The sequence below is a fragment of the Pleurodeles waltl genome, chromosome 3_2 (genome assembly GCF_031143425.1).
Source record: "Pleurodeles waltl isolate 20211129_DDA chromosome 3_2, aPleWal1.hap1.20221129, whole genome shotgun sequence".
Lineage (NCBI taxonomy): Eukaryota > Metazoa > Chordata > Amphibia > Caudata > Salamandridae > Pleurodeles > Pleurodeles waltl.
Window position 1 is genome coordinate 215,129,526 of NC_090441.1, and position 16,965 is coordinate 215,146,490.

Consider the following 16,965-nt stretch of genomic DNA (forward strand, 5'->3'; position numbering starts at 1 on the left):
CGGCATTCTGTGTGTGGATTTTCAGTTCTTGTCTGCCAGCTTCACCTTTCAAGGGCCCAGGGACTGGATAGGGCACCACCTGGCAGGGCAGGAGTCTCAGCAGAGAGTCCAGGTGCTGGCAGGGGAAGTCTTTGATGGCCCTGAGACTTCAACAACAGGAGGCACGCTCAGTTCAAGCCCTTGGAGATTCTTCTCAAGCAGGAATGCACAACAAAGTCCAGTGTTTGTCCCTTTTCAGAGGCAGAAGTAGCAACTGCAGGATAGCCAAACAAAGCACAGTCACAGGTCGGGCAGCACTTCTCCTCAGCTCTTCTCCTTGGCACAGGTTCCTCTTGATTCCAGAAGTGATCTCATTTTCAGAGGTTTTAGGTCCACTACTTATACTCCTTTCTTCCTTTGAAGTAGGCAAACCTCAAAGGAAAGTCTCTCTTGTTTGTAAGATCCTGCCGTGCCCAAGCCAGGCCCCAGACACACACCAGGGCGTTGGAGACTGCATTGTGTGAGGGCAGGCACAGCCCTTTCAGGTGTGAGTGACCACTCCTCCTCTCGCTCCCAGCACAGATGGCTCATCAGAATATGCAGGCTACACATCAGCTCCCTTTGCGCCACTGTCTAGAGGAATGGTGTAAAGAGCCCAACTGTCAAACCGACCCAGACAGGGAATCCACAAACGGGCAGAGTCACAGTATGGTTTAAGCAAGAAAATGCCTACTTTCTAAAAGTGGCATGTCCAAACACTCAATCTAACAACATACTTTACTAGGAGATGTATTTTATATTGTGAGTTCAGAGACCCTAAACTCCATATTTCTATCTGCTCCCAACGGAATCTCCACTTTAATAATATTTAAAGGCAGCCCCCATGTTAACCTATAAGAGAGATAGGCCTTGCACAGTGAAAACCAAATTTGGCAGTATTTCACTGTCAGGACATATATGACACATTAGTATATGTCCTACCTTAAATATACACTGCACCCTGCCCATGGGGCTACCTAGGACCTAACTTAGGGGTGCCTTACATGTAAGAAAAGGGAAGGCTGAGGCCTGGCAGGTGGGTACACTTGCCAAGTTGAACTGGCAGGTTAAAACTGCCCACACAGACACTGCAGTGGCAGGTCTGAGCCATGTTTACAGGGCTACTAATGTGGGTGGCACAACCAGTGCTGCAGGCCCACTAGTCGCATTTGGTTTACAGGCCCTGAGCACCTCTAGTGCACTGTACTAGGGACTTACTAGTAAATCAAATATGCCAATCAGGGAAAAGCCAATTACACATACAATTTACACAGGAGCACTTGCACTTTAGCACTGGATAGCAGTGGTGAAGTTCCCAGTGTAACAAAAACAGCAAAAACAGAGTCCAGCACACATCAACAACCCTGGAAACGGAGGCAAAAATGTCGGGGAGACCACACACGGATGCCAAGTCTAACAGTTTTGTACCAGGAAGCATCGATGTTTGATATTGTCACAAGATAAGAGCCTGCCTAGAGAAGAGGTATAAGAATATACGTTTGGCAGATACTTTGAGGATCCCCAGGCAGGTTCCATGTGTGGAGGGAGAGATGGCTTCAAGATGTTGACAGAGGAGGGTTTTCAGCCTTCTTTTATTGATTAAATATTCTCAGCACTTATCAGAAAAAGCTAGAGCTCTATCCTTTGCCAAACTATTTTCTACATAAAAGGCCCCATCGATGCATGGCAGGCTGCCTATTATGCTTTTTTTTTTTTAAAGCCATGATGTTCATCCCACAGACAAATACATCTTCAAAGTATGAATTTTTACCCCCAATTGAAACCTTTATTTTTGTTGTATTTGATGGGTCATGTTTAGATTTTAAATGTGACTCTGTTGCTAAGACTGCATGAAGGCAATGCCCGTTGAAAGAGAGTGCATGGAGTTGATATGGAGGGTTTGCGTACTCCTGAGGCCCCTCCTTAGGCAATGTCACACCAGCCCTGCACTCAGAACAGATTCTTAAGGTAGAAAGGGGTTGTACGTGAGAACATAAATCAACTATATGCATCAAACTGCTAGGATGTGAGACATGGGACTTCTTTGTGGAAAGACCCACTTGGCCTCATTATCTTTTTGTATTTGTATAGCAAAGGCTGAGCTAAACGAACTTTAATATTACTGATTAAATTGAGCAAAGTTCACACTTTTGTTTATTTTCCCATTAGACATGGTGAACGTCTTCTACAAAAACTTTTCATTAAAAAAAAAAAAACTGAAAAATACATTTTCATCTCCCAAACATGTCAGATAGTGTTTAATGGCTCTGGCAAAACGTATGTTTGCACTTTTTTTTCCTGCAATAAAAAGTAAATAATTCTCTCTTATGTCCATGCCCTCCTCTGAGGTATGCTAGTGCAGGTCGTGCAGGATCCCAACGTAAGTAGATGGGTTGTGGACCATGAGTGTGGGATGAACGACCAAACATGGTACTTGTCTCAGACGTAACACATGCCTGTGAGACCTTCTCAAGTGCAGTTCACGTGCTCTTCATTGGATAGATAAGGGGCGACTCGAGAGAGCATGACGTCTGCAGCCTGTGGTTCTAGTATAAACAAAAAACTGCATTTCACCGGTTTTCTCTTAAGCATATAGTTTCATAAGTTGGCAAAGTTATATTCAGAGGACTCGTTCAATATAAAGGAGAAAGAAAGCAACATCAATGTAATGAACTAACCACCTCACCCTGATTGTTTTTGGACTTTTTAATTTCTCAATGGAATTTGCAGTCCCTAGAAATAGAGTGGCAGTACCCAAAGAAATATGTAGGAAATGAGCGAGTACACATAGGTAATAAAGAAGCATGTGAACTAGGGCACTCAGTGTCCCAGTGTGCAGAAAACACCCAACGCATCTTCTAAAGCACACATATGATATAATAGAAGTTTGTTTCCGTTTATAGCAGTTAGTGTCCTGTGATGTTGACAATGTTTCAGACTCATTGGGAATGTGGAATTCTTTTAAGAACAGTATTGTAATTGGGACCTGATGTTAGGAGGCCAAAGGGCCCACATAGTCTCAGGTAAACCAAGCGCTTGTAGATAACACCACAAAATGAGGAGCACAGACATTTACTCACTCAGTTGGATGAATAACCAACCAAGCCCACTGACTGGCCTCTAAATTACACTTCAACTTTCCACTTTAGATGTGGCCAGGACTCCTGCTCACTGTATAGGTTTAGTGTACAATAAAGAGCCCCAGTACAGCCTCGGATACCCCTTGATTGGGATAAAGGAGCCGGGAAAAAACATGGTTCTCACTGGCTGTAACAGCCCTGCATCAGTGACATAGGTGTGCGGTAGAGCTGGTGCAGCGTACCGTCACTGTCAATGACATACCGCAGGTGCGGTGTAACATCACTGTCAGTGACATGGGTGTGAGGTACAGCAGGGTGCGGTGTACCATCACTATCAGAGACATAGGTGTGTGGTACAGCAGGTGCGGTGTACCATCACTGTCAGTGACATAGGTGTGTGGTACAGCAGGTGCGGTGTACCATCACTGTCAGTGACATAGGTGTGTGGTACAGCAGGTGCGGTGTATCATCACTGTCAGTGGCATAGGAGTGTGGTACAGCAGGTGCGGTGTACCATCACTATCAGAGACATAGGTGTGTGGTACAGCAGGTGCGGTGTACCATCACGGTCAGTGACATAGGTGTGTGGTACAGCAGGTGCGGTGTACCATCACTGTCAGTGACATGGGCGTACAGTACAGCAGGTGCGGTGTACCATCACTGTCAGTGACAGAGGTGTGCGGTACAGCAGGTGCGGTGTATCATCACTGTCAGTGGCACAGGTGTGTGTTACAGCAGGTGCAGTGTATCATCACTGTCAGTGACATGGGTGTGCGGTACAGCAGGTGCTGTGTACCATCACTGTCAGTGACATGGGTGTGAGGTACAGCAGGTGCAGTGTATCATCACTGTCAGTGACATGGGTGTGAGGTACAGCAGGTGCGGTGTACCATCACTGTCAGTGGCATGGGCGTACAGTATAGCAGGTGCGGTGTACCATCACTGTCAGTGACAGAGGTGTGCGGTACAGCAGGTGCGGTGTATCATCACTGTCAGTGACATAGGAGTGTGGTACAGCAGGTGCGGTGTACCATCACTGTCAGTGACATGGGCGTACAGTACAGCAGGTGCAGTGTACCATCACTGTCAGTGACATAGATGTGTGGTACAGCAGGTGCGGTGTACCATCACTTTCAGTGACAGAGGTGTGCGGTACAGCAGGTGCGGTGTACTGCCAGTCAGTGACATAAGCGTGTGGTACAGAAGGTGCGGTGTACCATCACTGTCAGTGACGTGGGTATGAGGTACAGCAGGTGCGGTGTACCATCACTTTCAGTGACAGAGGTGTGCGGTACAGCAGGTGCGGTGTACTGCCAGTCAGTGACATAAGCGTGTGGTACAGAAGGTGCGGTGTATCATCACTGTCAGTGACATGGGTGTGAGGTACAGCAGGTGCGGCGTATCATCACTGTCAGTGACATGGGTGTGAGGTACAGCAGGTGCGGTGTACCATCACTATCAGAGACATAGGTGTGCGGTACAGCAGGTACAGTGTACTGTCAGTCAGTGACATAGGTGTGCGGTACAGCAGGTATGGTGTACCGTCAGTGACATAGGTGTGCGGTACAGAAGGTGCTGTCCTCCTTTCCCTGCACTCCCTTAGCTCCCTACCTTGCTTCCACTCCCTTAGCTCCCTCCATTCCCTGCATTCCCTTAGCTCCCTCCGTTCCCTGTGCTTCCATAGCTCCCTCCCTTCCCTGCACTTCATCAGCTCCCTTCCTTCCATGCATTCTCTTAGCTCCCTCCCTCCCGTCCCTGCACTCTTAGCTCCCTCCCTCCCTTCTCTGCACTCCCATATCTCCCTCCCTTCCCTGCACTCCCTTAGCTCCCTCCCTTCCTTACATTCCCTTACCTCCCTCCTTTCCCTTGATTTCCTCAGCTCCTTCCCTTCCCTGCACTCCCTCCGTTCCCTTCACTTCCTCATCCCCTTCCCTTCCCTGCACTCCTTTAGCTCCCTCTGTTCCCTGCAATTCCTTAGCTCCATCCCTTCCCTGCAGTTACCAGTGGCGTCTTTAGTCAGTGTTGGCTTTAGTTGGCCACTAGCAAAACACAGACCTCTGTGTCTGGTCTGCCGTCAGTGCGGCCTCTCAGTGATGTCATTATACAGAGCTGTTCATTAGTTATGTGACCGATCATGGGATAGGTGCATCAGTACTAGTGTAATCGTGAACTATCCACATTCTCAGCTTAGTGCCTAAGCCATTGCTATACTCCGACCTTCCCCTAAGTGTCACTGCTGCAACTGTTTCCTCATGCCATACTCCAGCTTGTCTTTAGGTGGCGCTTCTGCAACACCTCACACAGTCTGGAACCCCTGCTGCCCCTCACTGTAGGACTCTTGTTGGTCTGGTCATTCATCCCAGGTGCTACGGAGGCTGGGAGAATTTATAGTCTCAGCCCTGTTACCTTTGCGTGCACAGCCCCTGAGATGTTGCAGTAAAACTAGACAGAAAAATAATTTTCTACAATGAAGAAAGATGCTAATTCCTTTTTTTTTTTTTTTCTTTTTTAGGTGGGAGAAATCATAAAGATTATGAGAGCTTACATCAACATGATCGTGAAGAAACGCTGCAGTGTTAAGTCTGGGGTTAGCCACGACAGCCGGGCAGGAACCTGGATCAGATGATCGGAGGCCTTAATCAATCGGATGCAAACAATTAATTTGGGATAGAACATTTCGTTTTTCAAACAGAAAATGTGTTAACTACTCTTGAAAAACTGCATTTCATCAGTCTGGCTAAAAGGCACTGTTTACACATGCTTGATCGAGCCGTACTGGGTTGTCTTAGTCTCCCAACGTCGGAATGTCTGAATGAATCTAAACCACAAAGGTTCATTCGACAGTGGGACATGACTGGCAGGGCATCCCCAGAGAAGCTGTTACGTCAGTGTGGTAGGTTGGAGGTATCCTGCCATCAGTAGATTATTGGCGCATGTTCCGAATGAGACAAGGCAGAGCCTCATATGTCCTCAATCCGTACATGTCCGGTTGATGTCACAACAGTCTATGCCGAAGGTACGTGCTAACAGACGACTGGAATGTGCAAAGGAGGAGAGTCACTTGGCCAAGGCCTCAACTGACCATGTATGTGATGCTGACTTGACATGGGCGTCACGGGGCTCCTATTTCCCCGTGGAGCAGCTGCTGATAGCCTGTCCTTGCTGGTGCTTGGACAAAAAGTTGATATTATCTTGAAGCCTGCTACGTCACACGGCGTGGTCATCGGCCTTCAAGAGGCACTGATAAGCTGTCTTCCTGACCATGGTGACTGACATTCAACAAGTGACTTACTAATGTTCTGACAATGTGGACAATTAACTATGTTTTGGAATTCTGAACAGCTTTTGAGATAAAAGAAGGTAAATGTTTTCTGGCTGTTCACTCAAAGGATCATGGGTGTCATAGGATGATGAACTTTCCCCAGTCTCTGAGCCCTGTCCCACATTGGGTCGTGCTGCATCTAGGCATTGTAATTTGTTACCCAGAGCGCATTCATGGGACGACAGCTGAAATGATTGCTCTGGGACAGTATTTGGTGAGGGATTAGAAGTGCCCTGTTGAAGAAAATGTGCAGAGTAAATATATGAATGATGGGTTGAAAACCATGGAAGACTATATTATGAGCAAGTGACAGACACTCAAGATTGCTTGAAAATTCATAGGAGGATCGCTTCTTCAAAGCCAGATATACTCTTTCACGCCATATCAGCTGTTCCGCTAGACATTAATGCAATTTTCATGCTTCCAACGAACTTTCAGGAGGTGCAAGTCTCCATACACCATCTCAGGGCTTTTTACCAAATGTCAAGAGATAAAGATTTTATCCCGGTATATATCACTGACCCATCCTCATTGAATATAATCATGTAATTTATTGTTTACTCATTGAAGTGAGATTTTTCCAGAACAGGTAGGTGTTAATGGGAACGGTGGTTCGTAGAGTCCCCTTTTATTCTCCGCTATGGTCACTGTATCACGTCCATCCACATTTATCTCCTTCCGTGTCCCAGTCATTTCCATCACAGGGACAAGCCATTCCCTGGACGCCACAGAAAGCTAGACTCCTGAATATCATCACAGGTATTTGCATCTTCTTCCAGAGAAGTATTAATGTCCTGCACTATCCTTAAATCTCCAGGAAGAAATGCATCCATTGGTCAACCTGTGCGGCGTGTGGTCAGCTCTGCACCAGGCTGTGATGCACCCTTCTATCTACCAAAGAGGTGTTTGTTCAGCTCCTCCCCGGTCAAGTCTCCATCCATCTACCGCCGGAGAGGACTGTGTCCTATGCTGCACTAGGATACATTCGTATTTCCAACTGTTAGGTCTGTGACCCCCCCCTCCTAACCAAGCAAGGATAATTCCTCCTGGGCACCAGAGGTGTGGGGGCATACTCCTCAGGGATACATCTTTCTGTTCCCATGGATGCATGAGTAGAGTGCCATGTTTCCAGTTGTATCATTCTGCCCACTAGAACGGCATCCGGTCCCTGCTTCACCAGGCACTGGTACATCCATCTGTGCAAAGGAGATGCGTGAAGCTTTCTTGCATCTACAAGGATATAGTCCTCTCTTTGCACCAGAAAAGGGTGTTCAATCATTTCCCTAACACAAATGTTGTTTATCCCCTCACCAGATTATCAGACCCCCTCTTGCTCCGCCAGAGAGTTGTGCAAAACCCTGTTATCTGCTGAAGCTTTTACGATGCCCCGTCCTAGAACCCACAAGACCATAGTGTCGTAGACCCTGCCCACACCTTTGTAGCACACACCTGCTTCACTGCCACAACAGTATACACCCTAATTATCGTAGCAGCATTCATAGGCAACCCACGTACATTATGACTGGTATATTTTTAAAGCTTTCTAGCTTCTGGTAGCCTTAAGACGCCTTAGTCTTACATATGATGCCTTCTATTTGTTCCCTTCACCATGGACAAGAGGTGGAGGAGGTGTATGTTAGGTGCACAAATGAAACAGGAGTGAGGTGGGGGTTCTTTCCCTGCCTTTGGTCTTATACACTAGTCCCTTGTTAAATAAACCCCCCTAAATCGACCCCCACCCTCACTCCAGATGCGCGTTCCCTGCTCTTGGGTTGCTGCAGGCAGCGCCACCCTGGGTGTGAATGTATTTCTCTTGTACTGCAGATTTCATTTGTTTTTAATTTGTAACTGGCTTTACATGATGATGCTTTAATAAATTATTGTCTTTAGTCTGACTCCTGGATTTATGACAAATAATGATTGCCTACTTAGTCTTTCCCAGTGATGGCTGAATATTTCAAACATCTGACTACATTAAGTGGCCGTCTGTCCAGGTCAGCTCTCTGCCTCTGACGATGCAATGCGCTCCCCTTGTATTTAGATCCTATATCTAGTCTAGACATTTGTAAACATCTAGGTCAAAGGATGTTGTTTTTAATTCATGTTTTATAGAAATGCTTCATTCTCTGAGAAGCCAACATGACCGGACACTTACTGTGTGAGGTAACTGCGCTAGCTTCTGCTATGTGTATAATCACAGCTGTAATTTCTCATGCTCGTGAGCTCATGTATTTGTCTGATATGTTTAAGATTGCATACATAGTATACATTTAAGATTGCACCTCTAGTTTGTGATACATATAAGATTGCACCTCTAGTTTGTGATACATTTTAAGATTGCACCTCTAGTTTGTGATGCATTTAAGATTGCATACATAGTATACATTTAAGATTGCGTCTCTAGTTTGTGATACATATAAGATTGCACCTCTAGTTTGTGATACATTTTAAGATTGCACCTCTAGTTTGTGATGCATTTAAGATTGCATACATAGTATACATTTAAGATTGCGTCTCTAGTTTGTGATACATTTAAGATTGCACCTCTAGTTTATGATATATTTAAGATTGCACATCTAATTTGTGATACATTTAAGATTGCATACATAGTATACATATAAGATTGCACCTCTAGTTTGTGATACATTTAATATTGCACCTCTAGTCTGTGATACATTTAAGATTGTACCTCTAGTTTGTGATATAGTTAAGATTGCACATCTAGTTTGTGATACATTTAAGATTGCATACATAGTATACATTTAAGATTGCACCTCTAGTTTGTGATATATTTAAGATTGCACCTCTAGTCTGTGATACATTTAAGATTGCATACATAGTATACATTTAAGATTGCATGTCTAGTTTGTGATATATTTAAGATTGCACCTATAGTCTGTGATACATTTAAGATTGCACCTCTAGTTTGTGATATAGTTAAGATTGCACCTCTAGTTTGTGATATAGTTAAGATTGCACATCTAGTTTGTGATACATTTAAGATTGCATACATAATGTACATTTAAGATTGCACCTCTAGTTTGGGATACCTTTAAGATTGCATACATAGTATACATTTAAGGTTGCACCTCTAGTCTGTGATACATTTAAGATTGCATACATAGTATACATTTAAGATTGCACCTCTAGTCTGTGATACATTTAAGATTGCATACATAGTGTACATTTAAGATTGCGCCTCTAGTTTGGGATACCTTTAAGATTGCATACATAGTATACATTTAAGGTTGCACCTCTAGTCTGTGATACATTTAAGATTGCATACATAGTGTACATTTAAGATTGCGCCTCTAGTTTGTGATACATTTAAGATTGCATACATGGTATACATTTAAGATTCACCTCTAGTGTGTGATATATCTAAGATTGAATACATGGTATACATTTAAGATTGCACCTCTAGTTTGTGATACATTGAAGGTTGCACCTCTAGTTTGTGATATATTTAAGATTGCATACATGGTATACATTGAAGACTGCACCTATAGTTTGTGATATATTTAAGATTACAGCTATAGTTTGCGATACTTGATGGCAGTTGTAGTTTGATACATTACGCACCCTTCTGAAAAAGAGGCTTTCTTCACGTGAACACAGTTTCCTACCGTGAGCTTCATAGATCTCCTTTTCTCCACTTTCCATACAACTATTTCTTCTTCCTTTTTTTGATTCTCTGTTATTGTTACCTGTAGTTGAGCCTCATCTGCCTGTTCACCGCGGTGACCCATCCACGCAGGATATAACTGCAACACTGCTCACCTTCCGGTCTTCAAAGTAAATAGGGCTCCTTCCGGAAGACTATGGGTGTTATTCTGTACACTCATGACTACCTTTCGGTCTACATCTTCCATGCCAATGGACTTCAAAGACAAATGGATATTACCCATGACCAGCCAAAGATCCACCTCAATGAGATTGTGGGTATGTGTATCATACAATGAAGTGCTCAATTCCTTGTTTTTCCAAAGCTTCTTTCACCCTCTGCAAGCAAAATCGCACACCATTTAGGGACGTCCTGCCCTCAAGAAAATGTTTTAAAGTAACTTATGATCCACTTCAGCCCTTTTACACAAATAATCAACATCACTACCACAAATCCTAAACTGCTTATAGTCTCTGCTTTTGTAACACTCTCTCCAAAGCTACTGTTGCCTTCTGTGAAACCTGTACAGCCCATGGACAGGTGTTCGCCATCTGCAACAACTTGGCACTCACAGAATGTGCCATGAACCTCTCCACCATTCACCACCTCTTCCAACATCCTCTTTATTCTGGCCACCAAACGTTTTCTCTTTGGCATCTGTTGGTTAATCCTTTTCCCATATGCCCCTTGTGAGCCATGTTTGCCAATCTCCTTCTCAAAATCACTGAAGGTACTAATCCATACATTCTCCACACATTTATTTCATCCATGTACAGATCACTCTTTATGCACAAACTTCTTTTAAGCCACTGTGAGGAAATCACCTCTCAAAAACCTCTTCACTGTAATTCACACATTTTAGCCACTTCTGCGTCACACCAGTTCTGTCTCCTATCCCACTTGCCATCCATTTGTGTCTTCACATTGCTTGATAAGTTATGTGCTACTACAGTGTGCCATCTAGCCACATACTCCACTTTACAGTTATTACCCTGAAGCACTATATTCCAATTAGCAATGCTAGAAGTAGCTCCAACAGGTCTGTGCTCTGTCTAGAGTACTTCTAGACATCATTTCTGAAGTGATTTCATACCCAAATATGCAATAAGTCCTCCTGATCTCCCACAGAATAGTTTTTGTTCAGCATCACTCAACCTGTGATGCAACAGCTATATATTCACTTCTTTCCATTTCTGAATCTGGGACAACAATGGCGCCAAACCTTTGCCACTAGTGTTAACCATTAAAATTGAATTACGCTTCATGTTGAAAATTGAAAAGATAATTCTCATGCTTCTCTCCCGTTTGAGACATAAATGCCTCTTGACTACTCCCATTCCAAAAACACCAAATTACTCATGTTTTTAAGAAAATGTGGTACGAACTTTTCATAATACTGACTGGGTCCCAAAGATTGCAAATTGTCTTTGTTACTTGGAGCAGGACAGTTTACTATGGCCAAGACCAACTCATCTTTTGATCACTTTCCTTTCTCTGAAATTATGTACCCCAAATACATTACTGTTTAAACTTCGGCTTTTTTTTCATTGCTCCATGTTATGACTTCTGAAGCAGCTTATCATGCACTCTGTTATTGTATACACTAATACATTATTTTGGAAGCTTGATAGCTCTTTAACGTTTCTAAAAGATTATCCATCAGTCCTTAAAGCACTGATGTAGCTGCTGCCAATCTGCATGTATTATGAGTCTACCAAAAACGCCCCATATTGTTTGTTTAAACTCCTCTTCAATTCTATTTGTCAATATGCTGACAAATCTATTGTGCCAAACCATTGTGTATTTTCATCCATTATAATCATATGTCGAACATTGGGCAAAGGATACCAATCTACCCAAAACCCACCATTTGCATGTCCCAAATCCACACACATTCACAGTGTTTCGTCGGCTCTATTAGCTATTACAATCGGCCTCAACCATCCCAATGCTTCTACCAGTTCACAATTTTGATCCTCTACGCAAAACAGACTTGTGTTTGAAAGCACCAAGAATATCACTGAATGCTTTTGGATGTAATTCTTCCACTAATTCTGCTGTAAAAGCATCAGCAATTTGCAACATCAGCTCCATGCTACTTGATCTCTATACAATTCCCAACCATACTTGTTGCTGCCCCGGCAACATGATCCGTTTTTGCAACATGTAATTTTCCCACAATCTCCTGTTTTTAATTTTATTCTTTTCTATTGTTAATGCCTCCATTTGTACGAAAACATATCCATAACCCCAAAGATGTATATTCAGTGTACTTAGGTCGATCAGACACCAGTTTATAATATTTGTAAATACTTCTGGCGACAAAATGATATATGGTAATTCTGCACCAGCCATCTCCTGCGCAAAAACCCCATCATTCTCCAACTTAAAGCAAGAAGAAGGACCATCATCCCCATGTTCTGCAACTTTTAACCACGGCCTCTGCCTGTACCATAATAACCTCCTCACGATTCAAAACCCTGGTTGTTCTCTCCGTCATCTCATCATCTGATAAGGTAAATATCAAACATACCTGCTGAAAGATAGTCATTCCTGTGCAACATTAGTCTCACTGCTGGATAGAGCACTCTTTTATTCTTGCCTTCATCAGCACTATATCATGATAGTGTAACCTCCAATTGTTCAATCTCTTTTTTTTTTTTCTCTTGTTCTAATGTAAATACAGAGACAAATGGATCTGTCACTGCATATACAGTACTCTTGTTTCTGTTGGATATTGTACTGATTAACACACCTTATTTCAGTCTTGAAGCATTTATTCAACATATGTTAAGGAAATGTGCCTGCCATCCACACTTCCAACACCCACTATTCCATCTCAGACAATCTTTATCATTAGCCGTATGGTCTATTCCCACACTTGTAAAAACCTCCCTTAAAAATTCCACTAGTGGTTCCTCCAATCCCTTTGTTTCTACCATCATTTTCACCATTGCTTTACCATTTGCTTTATTTTCCCGTTCCCTTGTATTAACCATGTGCGATTACATATTTTCACACACACTGGTCTTAAACATTTAGCGCCCATCTCAATGCTTTTTTAAAAAAAAAATACGAATGCTTTATTATATGAAAGTATGAGCAAAAAGGAACAATAACTTACAGAAAAAAATGATCAGACTTATTCCAAAAAGCAATACACGAAAATGTAATATATACAGACTTTAAGAATAAAACATGAATACAGTACTGGCTATAAATACTGAATTATGAGCTAAAAGAAAAGAATGAACCACTTCTAGCCTTGCAATTTTGTTTAAAAAAAAATTGTGTTTCAGAAAAGAAAAGAGGATATATGATAGATACCACATAGAGAAGTAAGACAGAAAAAGATAAAGAAAGAGGAAAAGGAAAAAGAGAGAAATAGATGAAAAAATGAAAATACATGACCAGAACCAGTAATTTATCATAAAACGTCAAACAATAGGAAAAGTCATTAAATAGTATCTTAAACATGTATTGAAACTATAATTTCATGGTGGCTGGAATACGAAAGTGTTATTACGAAATTGAGATGGTGGGAGACATAAATAAGTCGTAAGAGGTGACCAAAATGAGTCTTTTTGAAGAAGTTGTTTTGTAGAGATGGCAGATGCTCTGTCTAATCTGTGATGATGACAAAGCAAGTCCCACCATCCATTAAAAGTGATCTTAGTAGCATCCTTCCAGTTTGACGAGATAACTTGTAATGCTAGAGCAATGAGCAAATCCACCAAACTGCCCACTTTACGGGCGCCAATCCAAATAGGAGAGGAACTTCCCAAAAAGATGTTGACAATATCAAAAGGAAAATTAACATTGCATATCTGTGCACATTTATTACAACTTTTCGCCAAAAAGAAGCAATGGCTGGGCATTGGAAGAAAGTGTGTAGATAGGTGCCTGGTGTATCAGAGCAGGCCCAACAAAAATCCGGAATGCTTGGGTTATACTTAGAGAGAGAGGAGTTTATAAAAGTCTATGATAAAAATAATAAGTGGTCTGTGTAGTGCTGGCATTACAGGATGTATGATGGATTTTGGACCAAGTGCAATTCCATGTTTGAACAGAGAGAGAGCAATTGAGGTCCGATTCCCAAGTAAGCTCTATTTTATTTTTAACACGGCTTAGGAAGTGATAATGTAGGTATTTATATATGTGAGAGGCCTTAGTAGGGGTGCGGGGAAAAAGCTGCATAGGAACTAAAGTTGGAGCGGGGGTTGGATCTAGAAATAAGATATTTAGTTGTTGTGCCAGAAGGGTTATTAAGCTTTGTAATTTTGGCATGGGGTGGCCGATGAATTAAATTTAATTTGGAGATCAGGAAAAGAGAGAGGTAGCATGTGCTCAAACAATTGTTTATCTTGTAAAATACCTTTAATTACCCACTCTCTCCAGAAGAGAGTACGATTAGATAACTTGATATTTCTATTATGCAAAATAGAGGAGTCCAGGAATGTATGCAAGGATGATAAAGGTTTAGTAAAGAGTGGATAAACATTTGAGATGGAGTGCTTAAGACAAGGAGATGAGAACCCTCTAGGAGAGTACGAAAAATATTATATTGATTGAAATGGGAAAAGAAAAATAATTGCCTCCTCCAATTTATACCAAATCGATGGAGGAATTTCTTGAGGAGAATAGATATAAGGTAAAACTTGTTTCAATATAAAGGAGGAATGATATTGACGAAGATTCGGAAAATTAACTCCACCTTTATCCTTAGGTTTGCACAGTGAGGAAAGAGCTATGCGTGCTTGCGTCCATTCCATAGAAAGATTATCAATATGCTATTAAGCAATTTAAAAAATTTAAAAGGTATTTTGACTGGTAACATAGATAAAAATTGATCACTGGAAGCATCATCATTTTGATGGATTCCAACCTACCACACCAGGATAAATACAGAGGAGACCACTTATCTGACATTTTACAATTTTTTTTTTACAAGATCTGCCAAATTAAGCTGAATAGTAGCCGGAATTGAAAGGGTGTACTTAAACCCCAGACATTTTATATGTGTGGGGGTCCATTTAAAATCCATTTCTGCAAACATATGTTTTAAACAAAATGTATTTAAAGGAAGAACTTCAGATTTATTTTATAGCCTGAGAGACTAGAGTATGAGTTCAATAGCTCAATAAATACAGGTAACAATGTCTGCGGATTAGAAACATACAAGATAACATCATCAGCATAAGCAGTAAATTTGATTTGCAAATCTTTATGCACAAACCCGGTAAACAAATTAGATTGCGTCAAGGAATATAAGAAAGGTTCCAAAGATAAAATGAATAGCAAGGGGGATAATGAACACCCTTGTCTAGTACCTCGATAAAGGGAAAAAATAAGAAGATTGAACTTCATTTAAAAAGATAGATGTGGACGGGGAAGAATATAATATATTAATATATTTTAAAATTACAGGTCCAAAACCGTGCCATTCCAGGGCTCGCATCATAAAAAGCCATTTAATATGATTGAAAGCTTTTTCTGCATCCAAAGTAATGGCAGCCTTTGGAATAGTACTTGTAGAAGCAAGATGTAAAATATTTAGTAAGGCTCTGGAATTATCAGTAATATATCTGCCTTTAACAAAGCCAGTTTGTTCTAAACCAATTAAATCCTGTATAATCTGATTTACCTGAAGAGCTAATATTTTAGCAAATATCTTACAGTCTAAATTAATGAAAGAAATTGGCCGATAATTAGCACACAGAGAAAGGTCCTTATCTTTTTTAGGGATGAGGCAAAGTATTGCTTGAGAAAACATACCTTGAGCCCTATTATTCTGAATAAATTGATAATAAAGAGAATGCAAATGCGGAAGAAGAATGTGTGAAAAACAAAGGTAAAATTCGTCTGTAAAGCCATCCGGGCCCGGAGCTTTAACTTTTGGTAATTTTGCTAAAGCGTTCTTAATATCCTGCACAGATATTTCTTTATCTAGGCAAGAAAGGTCTTGAGACTGATTTGGTCGAGATGAGAGAGACTTAAAAAAGGATTCCAGAGCTGCCTCAGAAGGGGGTGATTCAGGCGTATATTTTAGCGCCTTGAGAACTGCACGGGTGAGTAGCGCGCTTTATAAATGTTAATGATTTTGATTTGTATAGAGATTTTGATAGAAATCAGAAAAACATTGCAAAATATCCTCATTTCTAAAATGATTATTCCCCTTGTCATCTATAATATGTGAAATCTTCGATTTTTGGGATTTAACTTTAAGATAATTTGCAAGCATCTTTCCAGCTTTATTACACCCACCATAAAATTTTGAATTAATTTTTAAAAGCGTGCCTGAGGCTTGTTCAGTGGACTTCTTATTAAAATCCAGTTTGGATTGAATAAGGAGTTTAAGAGTATCATTATCATTTGAGGTAAAGTATTTATGCTCCAGAGTTTTAATAGGTGATAAAAGAAGAGCCGACTCTGTGAGAAACCTTTTCTTCTTTGTAGCCACATAGTCAATAATGAAGCCTCTGGCTGAGGCTTTGAAAGCGTCCCAGACAATATGGAATTGCATAGAAGGCGTCAGATTAAGATAAAAATATTCCTTAAGAAATACTTCAAATTTATCTACAAAAACCTGATCCTTCAGCAAATAGGTATTAAATTCCATTTCTTCACCCTTGCATTGGCTAATAAACTTTTTTAGATCAGCAGGGGAGGCAAATGAAAAAGTACGTTCTTTGTATGTTATATTAGGAAGCAAGGATGAGCCAGTCCATAACGAATGTTTAGTGATCTCAACCCTGGACGCAGAGAAAGAAACTCTTTGCGACGAGCAGCCGTAGCTCGTGCCACATCCTGTGAGAAGAAAATCCTATGACCAGACTACAGCATCTGTTTCCTTTGCTTGGCTGCTTCCAAAACCATGAGTA

The 16,965-nt window shown here is 41.5% G+C and overlaps 1 protein-coding gene across 1 annotated transcript in view; it reads left to right on the forward strand.

Annotated features, from left to right (window-relative positions):
• LOC138286710 (unconventional myosin-X-like) overlaps positions 1-8,309 on the forward strand; it is a 483,148-nt gene extending 474,839 nt beyond the window's left edge. The window contains exon 41 of the mRNA XM_069227214.1: positions 5,611-8,309. Coding sequence (XP_069083315.1) covers positions 5,611-5,724 — 114 coding nt within the window. The 3' untranslated portion in view covers positions 5,725-8,309. The remainder of the gene's footprint in view (positions 1-5,610) is intronic.
• The last annotated feature ends 8,656 nt before the right edge of the window (positions 8,310-16,965 follow it).